The sequence below is a fragment of the Peromyscus eremicus genome, chromosome 10, assembly GCF_949786415.1.
Source record: "Peromyscus eremicus chromosome 10, PerEre_H2_v1, whole genome shotgun sequence".
In the NCBI taxonomy this organism is placed as follows: domain Eukaryota; kingdom Metazoa; phylum Chordata; class Mammalia; order Rodentia; family Cricetidae; genus Peromyscus; species Peromyscus eremicus.
The window spans coordinates 55,230,717-55,245,901 of record NC_081426.1 but is presented as its reverse complement, the minus strand read 5'-3'; the positions used below and the strand labels follow the sequence as shown (position 1 = coordinate 55,245,901).

The following is a 15,185-nucleotide window of genomic DNA, read 5'->3' as shown; positions in this document are numbered from 1 at the left end:
CAAAGCATGATGAGCCTCTGACCTTAGTATCACACAATACTTGCAGGGCACGCACCTCACAGAGTGCTGTGGAGTGGCCTGATATCCTCTTGTCACAAGCCTCATTGTGAGAAATTGTTAGAAGGCCATTCAGTGCAGGCACTCTCTTTTATCTAGAGTTTATCCCCCGACCAAGTTGAGACAGGTGCCTCATTTTGCTATTCTCATCTTACTTCCTCATTTATAAAAGAAGGCTTAAGTTTCGAGGCACACACTTGGGGAGTTCATCCAGTAGTTGCATTGTTCAACAGGGACATTTATATGGATAATTAGGAGTTGGTATTTTAATTTACAAAATAAAGTCAGCCCTGCACTGATATGTGGAAAAGTATTAAAACATGGCTACTTAGAATAGTTTGATGTCCCTTTTCACTTGGTATGCTCCTTGTCATCCGAAGCTAACTTTACAAAATGGAAATGGATCAACTCCCATTCTAATTATTTCACAGTAGTCAATATTTTATTGTGTTTTTGCTTTTACATTATTTTTAATTCTTTTGAGATTATAGTATAATGTTATATTCTTTATTCTCAAATTCTGCCTTTCTACCCTAACACTGTGAGTCATTTATTATCCTACCAGAAAACGTAATATTTTATTGATTTATTTCCTAAATACATCATTTTTCTGATTTTATCTATAAACCTTCACATTGAAAAATAACAAATAGGGCTGGAGAGATGGCTCAGTGTGTAGGAGCACTTGCTATGCTAGCATGAAGACCTGTGTTAGACTCCTAGAGCTCATATGATAGCCAGGCATGCCCATATTTGTGCCTGTGATGCCAGCCAGGCATGTCCACACATGTGAATGTAACTCCAGCACCATGGAGAATGGCAACAGGAAAATTGCTGGGGCTTCAATGACACCAGCTTGTCTATAGGTTCAGTGAGAGACTCTGTCTGAAGAGATTAAGGTGAAGAATGATAGAGCAGATCACCTGGCAACCTTCTCTGACCTCCCTCCATGCATAAAAACATGCATGCCCAGACCACAAATAAATACATCCAAAAAGTATCAACCCATATGAATGATATTATCAATAATAAATGCCTTTACACAATTATGACTGATGGCTCTTAATACCTACATATGTACATATATCATACATACATGCATACATATGGGAAATTTGGTTCTAAAATTGTTTTGTTGTAATTTTATCAACTAAGAATGCATTAGTTGTAACCACATAGACCTACAGGAAAGAAGACATAGTGACTTCTTAGAGCTGAACTCTGGTGAGAGCAGAGAAGCACTGATGTGGACAGGACCAGGTGTCTTCTCCATCATGTTCTGTAGTGACCTCTTTATTTCTAGATGACATTGCTAGACAATATTGAAAGGTAAGGGGTGAAAGGTTTTCTTATAATAGTTATCTGTTTGTCCTCATATATAGCATTTTATATCATACAGATAAAAAATGGGATATATAGGCAATGTGTAACAGAAATGCATAGTACTCTTCTTCCCCATGCAACAGTTACAATAGAAAAGGGCATTTGAATTATTTTTTCTTCTTATTAATTTTTCTAAATTGTCTTTGTTAAGTGTTCTTATTGAAAATGGAACAGTATTTTTGATTTTTCCTTTAGTATGGATGTGTTTTTATTGTCATAATTTAGTAGCTCCAGGAACATTTAATCTGAATCTATTTACACAGATCATTCCTTTCTTGAGGTAGTGATTGTGCAAAGTATTGAGCATATTTATTGCTAAGTTACCAGGCCCATAGGATTATGCAGCATATTGCCAACATTGTTGCTTTTAGGATGGGCTGTCCTATTTTTTAATTTCAGTGGGACACTGTGAACTCAGTTCCTATCAATGGTGAACAAAGGGTAGTTTTCGTATCACAGTGGCACTGGAGGAGGTTTTTAAGAGTCTGATTGGAATAATGGCAATGTAAACCTATACAATTGATAAAAACAGCAATGTCTTTGAATGTAAATGAGGAGGAACACATTTCCACAGCAGGGACAATGTAAGGAGATTAAGCAAAAGCCAACAGTCACATATTTAGTTCCTTTCCATCATGCACTTGTAACTATCTCTTTTAATCTCAGTTTGCCACCTTCTCATATTAAGTGTATTTATGCTGACTTCATAATGCTCTTTTGGATTTCCTAGCAAATAAATATTTGTCGCATGACAAAGGTTCTTAATTTGTTAATTTCTTTAATTGATTTGATACATGTAAATATAGTGCCCACTGTTCAAAGCAAGGCACATGTATCCATGGCCTTGTCAACTTAGCTCTGTTGCTCAGTGATGCTTAGGCTAGCATAGTGTTAGCATATACTGGAAAGGATTGCCTACTGCAAGAAGAGCTGGACTTTTCCTTTTCTGTTGACTCTGTTTAACTCCATACACATATGTAGCAATGTTTCTAGGAGTTTCTGAATTAAGAAAGACATTATAGTTGTGTTTTCAAAAGTGATTTTGTATTTTTGCTCCATACTAGGATTTTAAGAGTGGACTTGGTATTACTGTAATTCCTATGAATGTTGCAAATGTAAAGCAAGTAGATCGAGCTGTGAAACAGTCTTTTGAGATAATCACTCCCTACAGGAGTTTCAGGTAAGCTATTTAAAACATTTTTTTGTGTGAATATTTGTTTTTATGACTACGAAAAGGCCTGGGAAATTCATTTCATAATGCTGGCAGTTGTGTTACATTGTATAGAACAGTAAAAATAATCTGTTCTTGTCCACATTGTCTAACTTACTAGGCATGTAGGACGTCACTGTGAAAATGGCTTGGAGAACTATGCAAGTAGCCAAGATACTTTCTTCATGAGTCTTGAATTACCTCTTTTTGCAATACTTTGTTTATAAACTGAGCATAATGAATATGTTAACTCTTTCACATATAGAAGAAATAAAATAGTGTTGCATTGACTTCAGGTTGTGTTTACTTTCTTTAAGCCTAACTGAATGAATCCTACTTTAAGATTGGCTTTTAATTACAGTTGCTGAATGTGATTTCTTCCAGTAACTCAGCTTAGAATCATTCTGGGTTTAATGGCTCACATAAAGTTATTAATTCAAATATCTTAACATCTTGATATATATATATATGTGTGTATATATATATATATATATATATACATAATAAAATGTATTATGATATTTGAGGAATTGCATCACTATGACAATGAATAATACTTAATGTACTTAACATATTTTAATCATGTATAATGATTCCATATGTGCAGTATAGACACAGGCAATTTGTTGAGCGTAACTACATTAATACATTTGTCCCAAATGACACAGGTCAGGTTGTTTGTGAGTCAGAGGCAATTGTTCTAGGTTTTGGATGATGTAATTATTGCTGATACTCTTGAGTATCTCATACTTTGTTTCTCAAAATATGTCTGTGGACTCCAATTTTGATGAAAATTAACAAATAAAGAATAATAAGCTTTATTTTCACACTTGCAGATCTAGAGCTTAGATTGTAGATAAGTGGCATTGTGTTTGCCTAGCATGTGCAAAGCCTTGGTTTCCACCCTCAGCACATTGCATATCACACATACATACACACATACACATTACACACACACACACACACACAGAGAGAGAGAGAGAGAGAGAGAGAGAGAGAGAGAGAGAGAGAGAGAGATTCTAGCCTCCACTGAACAGAAATCCTGGCTGTAACTAACCTCTAGTACCTCTAGGAGAATTTGAAATCAATAATTAGTTACTATTGTAGGAATGATGTAATCAAAGAGTTCTTCAGAAAGTACAATTTCTATAAGCCACTTATTTTATGGACTGCTTAGAATGGTAAACTACCAATTATTTTCATTATACTTCAAGTCATTTTAGTTCATAGAACAAAAATTATAATGTGGCAATAACTTACAGTGGGTTTTGTTGTGAGTCATTTGTGGCATATGTGGCTATTACCTGTAATAAACAATCAATAAATCTTTCTTGAAGGGCAACATTGCTGTTTAATATTTTATCACTTTTTGTGAGACATCTAGCCAGTACTAAGAAATCAGACTGTGTCAGAGCTGGCTAAAATTGAGTTAGAAATCCTTTAAAATAGTAACCATTTAAAACTTTTCTTGTTTCTCAGTCTCTTAATGCCATCTGGAGAGTCTTCTAATTAAAAATTTCCATTTTTAAATCTGAAAAAAAAATCTAAATTTCTGGTGGGTGTTTTTTTTTTTTTTTGATAATTTTAGTTTTAGACTATGATGACATACTTTCCTGGCAAAATATTCCAAGCACTCATGAAACACTGCCTGTCTTTTTTTGATTATTATATAATCCACTGCTTCAGAGACATGACTCTCATTTGCTTTGACCTACCAAGGCAATTCCTATATGTCTTGATCAGAAATAATAAGTGTGCTAATTTTGGTTAAAGATCTGTGAGCAGGGCCATCAGCAGTATGGAAAATCAGAAGAAAAAGAAACTGATTTGTTAAATTAGATAACTTTTAATAGAAAAAGACAATCCAATACCACCCAGCAGGGTTCACTTTAGCTACTATTTAATTTGTGGCTGAAATGAATATGCAAACTGAACCCCCTGCTTAATTGGCCTGTATAAGGGAGATCAATAATGCAGAAATGTTCATTGTTCTAGCTTCACAGCAGAGTCTGAGAAAGAGAAACAGGACTGGATTGAAGCTGTGCAGCAGTCGATAGCAGAAACTCTCTCTGATTATGAAGTAGCTGAGAAGATTTGGTTCAATGAATCCAACAGGAGCTGTGCGGATTGTAAAGCCCCAGATCCTGACTGGGCATCCATCAATCTCTGTGTTGTCATTTGTAAGAAGTGTGCAGGTAATTAGTGATGCGCTTTGCTTATCCCTGCTTGGTTGCAAATTGGCACTGGCTGTTCATTGTCATCAAACATACTGTGTCCTAGGTAATGGCTGTGAAAAGTGAAATGAGATAAACCTTATTAAATAGAAGACCATTTAGAAATATCATATAATTCTATATTCAGTTCTATGTGGATTTGATAAAAATTAATTTTTAAGTATGTAATAATATTTTGAGTTTACTAGTCCATGCATAGATTTTTTTTTTTTTAAAAAAAAACATGTTTAAATTTTTTGGGATGTTTTAGAATACATCCAGAACAAGTTTGAATGCTTACATGAATATTTTCAATAGTGGTCTAATTATTTCTTTAAAGTGTATTTTTTTATATTGAAAATGTTCAGGCTCTATCCTTGTATGCTGGATCTGACATCTCCTATAGTATGATTTTGAACTGGAATGTTTCCCAACAGAACTGTTGCTTGTGAAAAGAGCTAGTGCCACAAATGCCTTCCTTCTTGTGACCTTAGACTTGGTTGTCTGGCATCTCAGTGTATCTATGAGCCCTGATCCATATCCAAGGGAGTGGATAGAAGTGAACTTTTATCTGTGAAATGCTTTATGGAGCACTTGGAGAAGCTTAGCCAACTTTAGTCTCCCAGACTCTCTGCCCCCCTTGCCTCCTACTCTACAGATACCCTCACTCCAACTTAAGAAGACACAGAGTTTACCAATAGTACCAGCTGTTCTGATGCGGGTTTGCAGAGGTAGAAACTTATGTGACGTAAAGTTCTTTAGACAGGCACAGAAATTGCTATTACAGTAGAAGATAAGGACAAGATTAGAGTTGACCACCAGGCCCAGGGACAGGACAGGAAAGGAGCTTCTGACTCAGTCAAGTAGAGACAATGAGCAACACCACTCCAGCAATTGTCGAGAAGTTTCGGCACTTTCTGGAGCTCTGTCCCATAGCATTTATTATGACACGGAGGTAGCTTTCTTGACCACTTAATTAACATCATAGTAGCAGAAAACATCAGTCTCCTATGATTCTCTACATAGTTTTTTTTTTTTTTTCTGCTTCCTCTTCTCTCCCATCTCATTAGGAGAGAGAGAACTTTATTTTGCTTCTTCCTATTCCTCTTGTGTTCCATTTCTTTCCTCCCTCCCTAGAATCAGTTCATCACTTACTTAGTCTCTTGAGTCTTTAAACTAGTTTCTTGTTTCATCATGCAAACTTGCCTCAGTCTACCTTCTTAAAACTGATCTTCCTAAGCTCTTCAGTTCCTTCTTTGCACTGCTCTCTGTTCGTTTTTCCCTTTTCAAACTTGAGTGTCTTTGTGATTGCACAGTCACCAGCACAGGTTTTCTTCATTTCTTTAACTTCCTTTTCCTTCAACATTTTGTAACCAGCCTTCGTTTCTCTCCATTGAGTACAAGTATTTACAGTATTCTTACCAGTGTATTTTGCCAGTCAGTCTCCATTCTTACTGTGTTTGTTTTCTCTGTAATATTTGAGATCTGTGGCTAGTATGTCTGTCTTTGATGTCGGCGCCCCCTCCACTTCAGTAAGCCATGCTATCTTGCTTTCTTAGTAGCTGTCATCCAGGCTTCGGTGACCTCACCACTTCATGCTGCTGAAGTACATGTGTGACTTGGGCTCTGTTTTCAATTCTCATTCTTTGTATCAATGTTACTTATCATTTGTATTGAGTGCTCACTAAGAAGATGAATTTTCTAACCCAATGAAAATCTTAGTTCATTTTTCCAAAGACACTTGAAAAATAGCACATCGGAAGTAGAGCCATCATTGCTGCCTCTAGCCTGCATATTGTCATCCTTGTCCTTATTGGTGAGAAGTTGTACTGCCTACCTTACACTAAGATCTAAAATGAAAGAGACACTCTTAAGCCATATGCTTTCCTTAAAGCCCATGTCATCTCACTGACATTTCTGTTTCTGAGCTGTCCCCTTTCTCCATTAGAGCCCATATATTCCATTTTTAAATTTTTATCAGTATTAGTATTTTCCCTGCAATCATAACTGTGTCTGTGTGTGTGCCTGGTACCCATGTAGGCCAGAAAAGGTCATAGGGTCCCTTGAAACTATAATTATAGATGATTGTCAGCTACACTGTGGGTTCTGGGAATTGAACCCTGGTCCTCTGGAAGAGCAGCCAGTTCTCTTAACTGCTAAGCCATATCTCTGGTTTTTTGAGCTTATCTGTTCTTACATAGACTGCTTTAGCATCTCCTTCTGCAACTCGCAGGCTTCTAATGTTGCTTTTAGGTTATAATTAAAAGTGCAAAGCAATGTGAACCCCTGCTATGGGACTTTGTGCCCTAAAGTATCTTTACCTCTTCAATAAAGAAGGAAAAGAGCCTCTGATTTAGTATACCACAAAGTGCAGAATCTTTACTGTTCCTAGGCAAAGTATCCGTCCTTAAGATCAATGAAAGTTCTTACATAAATGTTTTTCATTTTAGCTTACTTGAGACATATACTTGTGTATCAACTGTGTCTGAGAGTGGATTTATACTGTACTTGATTTAATTCTCTGCTTCCTTTCTTCAGAGGAAGCAGTAGCATAGGATATCAACATCGGGTCTCTATGCTCATTTTTACTACAATTGTCAGTATTTGATTGTCTGGTATTGGTAGCTGTATTTACATGCATGAGATTAAACTGAACATAAAGGTTTTCCTTGTTTATAAAAATAGCTCAGAAATAGAACATTTCTAGCAGGTACAAAGGCATGTGCTCATCCCCATACTGCCAAGGGGAAAAAAGTTTGGTAATCCCAGGCTATTTACACACACACACACACACACACACACACACACACACACACACAACATACGTGTGGGACTATGCACTTACATATGTATATACATACATGTATATTATTTTTGAAGTATAGTTTTATGGAAATACATGATTGTGGCAAAGCTAATAGTTGTTACCCATTTTGGTTCGTTATGCTTTTGATTTTGTATTACCACCATAAATACTGTTAGTGTTTTGGGCAGTTAGGAGAGTAGGTACTGGGATGCTTTAAATTGATGTTATGTATACACATATATACATGCATACATACCTGTACACATTTTATGTGCGTGCTTGTATTTAAGCATGTGCACACATCTATGCCACATGTATATGCATTCATGTGGATGTTTGGGGACAACCTTCAGTGTTGTTCCTCAGGTAGCATCCACATTTATTTATTTATTTACTTACTTTTTAGTTAGTTTGTTAGCTAGTTAATTTTGTCATAAAAGTTATCTCACTAACATAGAAATTATCTAGGCTGGTTGGCCATCAAACCCAAAGGATCCACTTGTAATCCCAATGTTGGGATTACAAGTACACACCACCATGCCTAGCTATTTTTATGTGGTTTCTGGGGATTGAGTTTAGGTCTTTACATGCAAGGCAAGTACTTTACTAACTTAACATCCCTCACATGCACACATATGTGTATGGTCTGGGAAGGGAAGGGATTGCTGGGAATTGAACGTAGGGTCTCACACAGGTGGGCAAGCTCTTAACCACTGAACTATATTTCTAGCCCTCCAATAAACATTTAAAAAACAAAGCAAAATAAATTCACATTCAAATTAAAATGGAAATGTAATTGTATCTTCCTTTAGGACAACATAGATCATTGGGCCCTAAAGACTCTAAGGTTAGAAGTCTGAAAATGGATGCTAGTATTTGGAGTAATGAGCTCATTGAGGTAAGTCCTGTTTGCTGGGCCATGTGAACCAAGAGTGGATGAGATTGGCAATAGGCAGTGATTGCTTTTATAAAGAAGTTCTTAGATGAAATTCCCCCTATGGTATAAAAATGACACTTAGCTTTTCAAATTAGATAGTTATTTTTAAAATAAAGACTACAAAGAACTTTAATGATACTCAGGATGTAAAGATGTGGCAACTCTGATGAAAGTGAGAACTCTGTTTCTTTTTTTTAACTCATATGAAAAAGTATTAGAAAAGGGAATGAAGCAATTTGGCAGAATTTATCTGTGCTGAGTTTGTCATTAACCCACCAGTTCGATCTCATTGTTTCTGTCTCTATTTCCTCTCCTGTTCCACTGTCTCTCCTTGAGATAGACTAGCTGCACAATCATTTAAGTGAATCTGTCTCAATATGTGTTCAAAGAGTAAGGCTGCTTTTGTTGCATTTGTGTGGTGTGTGCTTAGTTTCCCAGCTGATGCTGCAGTAGATGTAATGTCTGCTGCCCACTGTCTCTCATCATATGCCTTGAGAACACAGGCTTTCGTGCTCTCTCTTGTATTTTATATTGAATTAGGTTTTAGTTTAGGATGTGAATCAATTTTGAAGGTTCAAACACATTTAATGAAATACATTTTCTTTTTGCCTTTTCCATTTCAGCTATTTATTGTCATCGGAAACAAGAGAGCTAATGACTTTTGGGCTGGTAACCTTCAAAAAGAAGAAGAATTACACATGGATTCACCAGTTGAAAAGAGAAAAATCTTTATTACCCAGAAATACAAAGAAGGAAAATTTAGAAAGACTCTATTAGCATCTCTGACCAAAGAAGAGTTAAATAAGGTAAATTATATATAACACTATGCACAAATTGTAATGAGATATATATGTATATATGTGTGTGTGTGTGTGTGTGTGTGTGTGTATGTGTGTGTATATATATATGTTGATATATATCAACACTCTTAGTGTAGATCATTTAGTGTACACTTTATTACATTTGAAATGTATTAAATTTCTTAGCCCCAGCCATTACAGAATAATAGCAGAACAAGTCTTCCGGAGCATCCATGATAGTTTGGAAGATTCAGAAGGAGCATATTCTAGAACCAAGATAGTGGACCAAGACTTTGAAGCATTAACTTATGACCTTAACCCATACAGTGTAGACCTTTGATGCCCACTCACTGATTCAGGTCATTGATTTCATTAGTATAGGAAAAAAGAAATACATGCTTCATAAATACATCATCGAACTTGCATTCCTTTTAAGAGCTAGACTCACATTCACTTCCCATAAATGGTGTATGTTCTTTTAATGGCCAGGCTCTGTGTGCTGCGGTGGTAAAGCCAGATGTGCTGGAAACGATGGCCCTGCTGTTCAGTGGAGCAGATGTCATGTGTGCGACAGGAGATCCCATGCACAGTACCCCCTACCTGCTGGCCAAGAAGGCTGGGCAGAGTCTACAGATGGAATTTCTCTACCATAACAAGTTCTCAGGTTTGTCCCTCACCCTCTACTGACTGCTCTCTTCCACAAATATATTAATTTTTCGACCAAGAAAATTACATAATTACTAAAGTACTGCTTTACAGGGGAAAAAGTATAGGATTTGTATATCTTTTATGTCCTTTAATCTTATAAATGGAAGATTAAAATAGTTAATCCGACATAATCATTTCTTCCAAAATTAAATCTTGTTTTCATATTTGAATAATAAGTATGGCTTAAGTGCTTATTTGCAAATTTTATACAAAGCAAAATAAATCTGTCTGTATTTATTTGGTCATAAATCAGGAATTATTTTTGTTTTAGTTCAAAACTCCATCACAAATTCCTAAACAAAAGGGAACTTTATTATGTTTGGGGTTTAAATGTAAAATCTTTTTGCCTTTTCTAGACTTCCCTCAGCATGATGTTCATTCCGAGGGTGGGTCAAGTCAGGAGCCTGCCCAGTCCACCTTCCTCTGTGACTTCTTATATCAGGCCCCTGCTCCTGCTTCCAGAGTCTCTACAGAGAAAAAGCTACTTGAAGGTATCCTTCCTGCTCCTCTTAGATTTTGTTTCTGGCTAAAACCTTTTTACCTGATGTTTGCTCATTTGTAGTGACTATTCACTATAAGTTCTTTGCAGTATCTCTTATCAGAAATGCTTCAGATCAGAATTGTTTCAGATTTCAGGATTTAGTTTTTTTGTTTATGTTTTTTGTTTGTTTGTTGTTGTTTGGACTTGGGAGTATTTTCATAGCCTTTACTAATTAAATGTTCCTAATACAAAAAGAAAAAAGACTCTTAAATCTAAGAAATTATAAATTTGGGGGCTATTGGTTCTTGAATTGATTGTTTTCCGGATGTTTGTCACACTTTTAATTTCAGATTTATTAAGTATGCTTAAGCTTTTTTTTTGTAAGTTATATATCTCAAAGTAGAAATTAGGTTAAACTGTGTATCATTAGATTTTTTAAAACAAAAAAAATCTATCCTGTCACGATCTGCTTTAAGGACTTTGTGCTCAGGAATTGGCCACATAGAGTCTAGACCAAGCTAATGTTAAGTAGTTTTCCCAGGAAGGAGGAAGGAGTCAGTCGTGATTCAGTATTTCAATCCTGGCTGTGTTGTATGTTGTAGCCTTTTTACTGTGACTGCATTCTGATGGGGGATAGCAGGAATAAATACCGTTTTCTGCTTTAAGCTTATATGGTTGTTATTTTTTTAAAACAATGCAGTGATTTTTATTGTTTTCTTTTATTTGACCTAAGGGATAATAAAAGACAAGCTTCACCAAAGGTTTTTGAGGGTAAACCATGCATCTAATCAAACAATTACTAAACTTTGCATAATACCCAAAAAACAAAGTACTTGCCAATGCCTTTCCTGATTTCTAGAGTGTTCTAGAGCCATTCTTCAGTCTTGAATTTAGTACAGATCAATGCAAGAACATGAAACAGAAATGTTCCTTTCAATTTTTCAATATAATAAACTACTGTCCAGACTAATAATAGGCTCATCAGATCTCTATAAGGTCTTTTTTTCAAACATGCTTAAAAAATACCCTGGAATTGAGTAATGCACATTTGATGCTTTAAAAATTTATTACGGAATCTTCCCCTTTAGATTTCAGGAGTTAACTTTAAATATTTTGAATACATCTCACATCAAAACTGAAAGAAGTTCGTCTTGGTCCATGTGATTTAAGTTTTTATGGAGTGTTGGGTTCAAGACCTTTGTAGATTCTAAACTGACTACTCATACTTATGTCCCCTGCATAAAGTGGAGCAGTGTTCGCATGTTACTTAAAAATTTTTTCTCCCATACGTTTCTAATCATCTGTAGATTTATATTACATGATAGGAATGCGCTGAAAGAAGTTACTACCTAATATTGGTAGGAGATACTGGCAAGAAAAGAAATATGTGTACATTCAGTAAAGATGTAAAACATTTTGGGTGTTTTTCATTAGTAATTGGTTTAGATCTATGGGTTCGGCACCCATGGATATGCAGAGCTGGCTGACGATACATGGAAGTTAATTAGGATTTTTTTTCATTTGAAATGTTTTTCTATTTTTTTTTGTTTTTGTTTTTGTTTTTTTTTTTAATTTTTATTTTTGCAATACAATTAAGTTCTACATACAGGCACAGATTCCCTTGTTCTCCCCCCTCCCGCCCCCCTCACCTTCCCCCCAGCCCGCCTCCCATTCCAATCTCCTCCAGGGCAAAGCCTTCCCCACAGACTGAGATCAACCTGGTGGACTCAGTCCAGGTAGGTCCAGTCCCCTCCTCCCAGGCCGAGCCAAGCCACCCTGCATAGGCCCCAGGTTTCAAACAGCCGACTCATGCAATGAGCACAGGACCCAGTGCCAGTGCCTGGATGCCTCCCAAACAGATCAGGCCAATCAACTGTCTCACCCACTCAGAGGGCCTGATCCAGTTGGTGACCCCTCAGCCATTGGTTCATATTTCATGTGTTTCCGTTTGTTTGGCTATTTGTCTCTGTGCTTTATCCGACCTTGGTCTCAACAATTCTCTCTCATATAAACCCTCCTCATTCTCTCTAATTGGACTCCCAGAGATCCACCTGGGGCCTAGTCATGATCTCTGCATCCAGATCCCTCAGTAGTTGGATGAGGTTTCTAGCATGACAATTAGGGTGTTTGGCCATCCCATCACCAGAGTAGGTCAATTCGGACTGTCTCTCGACCATTGCCAGCAGTCTGTTGAAATGTTTTTCTAAAAGTAATTTCAAGCAGATATCTAAGATTTAGTTACATAGTGCACTAGAAATTATTTCATTTAAAAATTCCCTCCTGGTAAGATATTCTTTGGATGTCTTTTTCTATCTAATTTATTAGCACAGTTTATAGATTCACGCTCAAACCGAATCTGCTGACAGCAGCCCGGCTCTGCTTATCCCCATGCCCTGCCTATGCCACAGTACTGCCTTTATGTCCCTTTATATCCACCTTAGCTTCACTGTGATCTTAAAGAAAAACCCAAAACAGACTTAATTCCTTTCAGAATAGAACTCAGGTCCTGTTCATCCATTGCCGGGAAGACAGTAGGCTTCCCATGCCCATGAGCCCTGGTGCTTGTGTTTAAGACCTGGGAGTTGTCTCTGGCTGCAACTCTTCATTTGTGGGCGTTCCTTCTGCATGCCCATGCCTGCCTCCATAGCTTAGGCTATTTCTAAAAAGGCTGTATTCTTTCCTCCCGCCACATCTGGAAGTCCTGTCTCCAGTGTGATGCTGTCTTATTTTTCAGGGGTTGGCTCTTTGCCACATAGTAAGGTCTCTCTGTCACTTTATGCAAATGTCCTCTACACTGTTAGGTCATCATCTTCTGAGGATGCTGTGCAGTTCTAATATGGCGCTTACCATGTCCAAGACAACCCCTTGGTCATTTGTTTGTTTCTCCTTCCCTGAGGAGTGAAGGGTCAGTCGTGCTTTGATTCTCTCTGTTTTGTTCAGGTTCATTAAATATTTGGTGTCCAAATCAATGTTAACATTTAGTTACCCCATGAGAAATATTTGTGGAATGAACAACTATATCTTTAAGAAAGTTATTAGCTGCTTAAAAATATCAAAGTCACTTGTTAGTAGTCTTTGATTGTGTATGTGGTTTGATTGCTAGCCAGTGATTTCACTAAAGTTTGAACTGTCAGTAGTCAACTAAGATGAAAAAACGTTAACTGAATAAAATTCCAGAAAAATGTATGGATTTAAATTTTTTTATTAAAGTATTTTATAGTTATATTATTATGTATTGTTAATTTCCCACAACACCTAATTTATAATTTAAACTTTATGTATTCTTTGGAAAATATGAAATGCAGGGTTCAGTATCTCCTAAGTTTCAGGCAAGCATTGAGAGTCTTGTCATGGATATCGCCACTCCCGCACAGAAATGGGGAAACTTTCACATCAAAAGATACAGTTGCTGGCATAAAGCATATGTTGTTAAGAAAAAGCTCCTCCAAGAAGTAGAAGCGGAACTCTGAATAAGCATGTGTTTCTGGCCCTGTTATTGGCCCTCTCAAGATTCAGCAGCACTGCTACTATTGTTGGATGTCAGCTTTATGGGAAGAAAATGAATTGTTTGGAAAGATGTAGAGATTAAAGTGTGGCTGCCACCTTTGCCTCTGAAAGGCAAGCGCTGGACAGTACCACTCCATCAGCTCTTGTCAGCCCAGGCAGAAAACAAAGTGATTAAACATGAAGACAGGAGTCCGGGAATGAAATGCATGCATTCTTCGGAGTCACTGAGGTTTCACATTGTCAGCGCAGCTTTTCCAGATCTCAAGTTCTTGTAGCTCTTGCTTATGAAGACAGATCTGTATTTTGCTTTTTCTTTTCTCGGTTTAGTGTTCATGAAAGAAAGATTGATAGCCTTGTTATACCTCTGCACAGAGCTGAATAATAGCATCCTGGTTTTGTTTTCCGTCTCCCTTCCTCAACCCTGTGTGTTTCCCCTGGTGTCTGGCTTTGATTAGTTTGTGCAGCCTTTGGGTTTTAAAAAGAAAGTGGTTGATAGGGTTTTCTAGAGACTCCTATTCCATTCTGTTTATACTTAATTTCATACATTAACAAGGAATTTTTAAAGTTCTTTATTCTAGGAAAAGCCTAAGTTGTTTATATTTCTTTAAAAAATATGTTTCCAAGGCCGAAACATATTTATTTAAATGAGAAAAATTACTGGTGCATATTCCTCTCATAAGTGGGAGCTGAATATCATCATTTTAGGAAATTTAGGAAATGACTTCATGGTTTTGGAAAATAATAGCTTTGCCTTAACCACCTCAGATTCATTGTGCACACGCATATTAGAATATGAGACTTCTCTACTATGATGCTTTAAAAGTGGTCATATGGTCTGATCATGTAACATGCATACAGGTGTTTTGCTCAGTGGTTAAAGGGTAGCTTCCAGATGCTACCTGTTTGAAAGCTTCTCCCTTCTAATAGTAATTACTCATGTGACCTGAGGAAGCTTAGTAACCGTCTCTATGCCTACAAAAAAGGGTACAAGACAGTGGTTTGGGCACAGAACTGATGTCATTCTGTAGGCTCAGTGGATTCATACATATAAAATAGGTAGAACATGCTTGACCCGTGAACATG

General features: G+C 36.8%; 1 protein-coding gene across 2 annotated transcripts in view; it reads left to right on the top strand.

Moving 5' to 3' along the window:
- Nucleotides 1-15,185, top strand: part of Arap2 (ArfGAP with RhoGAP domain, ankyrin repeat and PH domain 2) — a 179,670-nt gene that overhangs the window by 85,712 nt on the left and 78,773 nt on the right. For both annotated transcript variants that reach the window (XM_059275892.1, XM_059275891.1), the window contains exons 10-15: nucleotides 2,505-2,620; nucleotides 4,646-4,845; nucleotides 8,482-8,567; nucleotides 9,230-9,412; nucleotides 9,896-10,070; nucleotides 10,471-10,605. In XM_059275892.1, coding sequence (XP_059131875.1) covers nucleotides 2,505-2,620; nucleotides 4,646-4,845; nucleotides 8,482-8,567; nucleotides 9,230-9,412; nucleotides 9,896-10,070; nucleotides 10,471-10,605 — 895 coding nt within the window. The remainder of the gene's footprint in view (nucleotides 1-2,504; nucleotides 2,621-4,645; nucleotides 4,846-8,481; nucleotides 8,568-9,229; nucleotides 9,413-9,895; nucleotides 10,071-10,470; nucleotides 10,606-15,185) is intronic.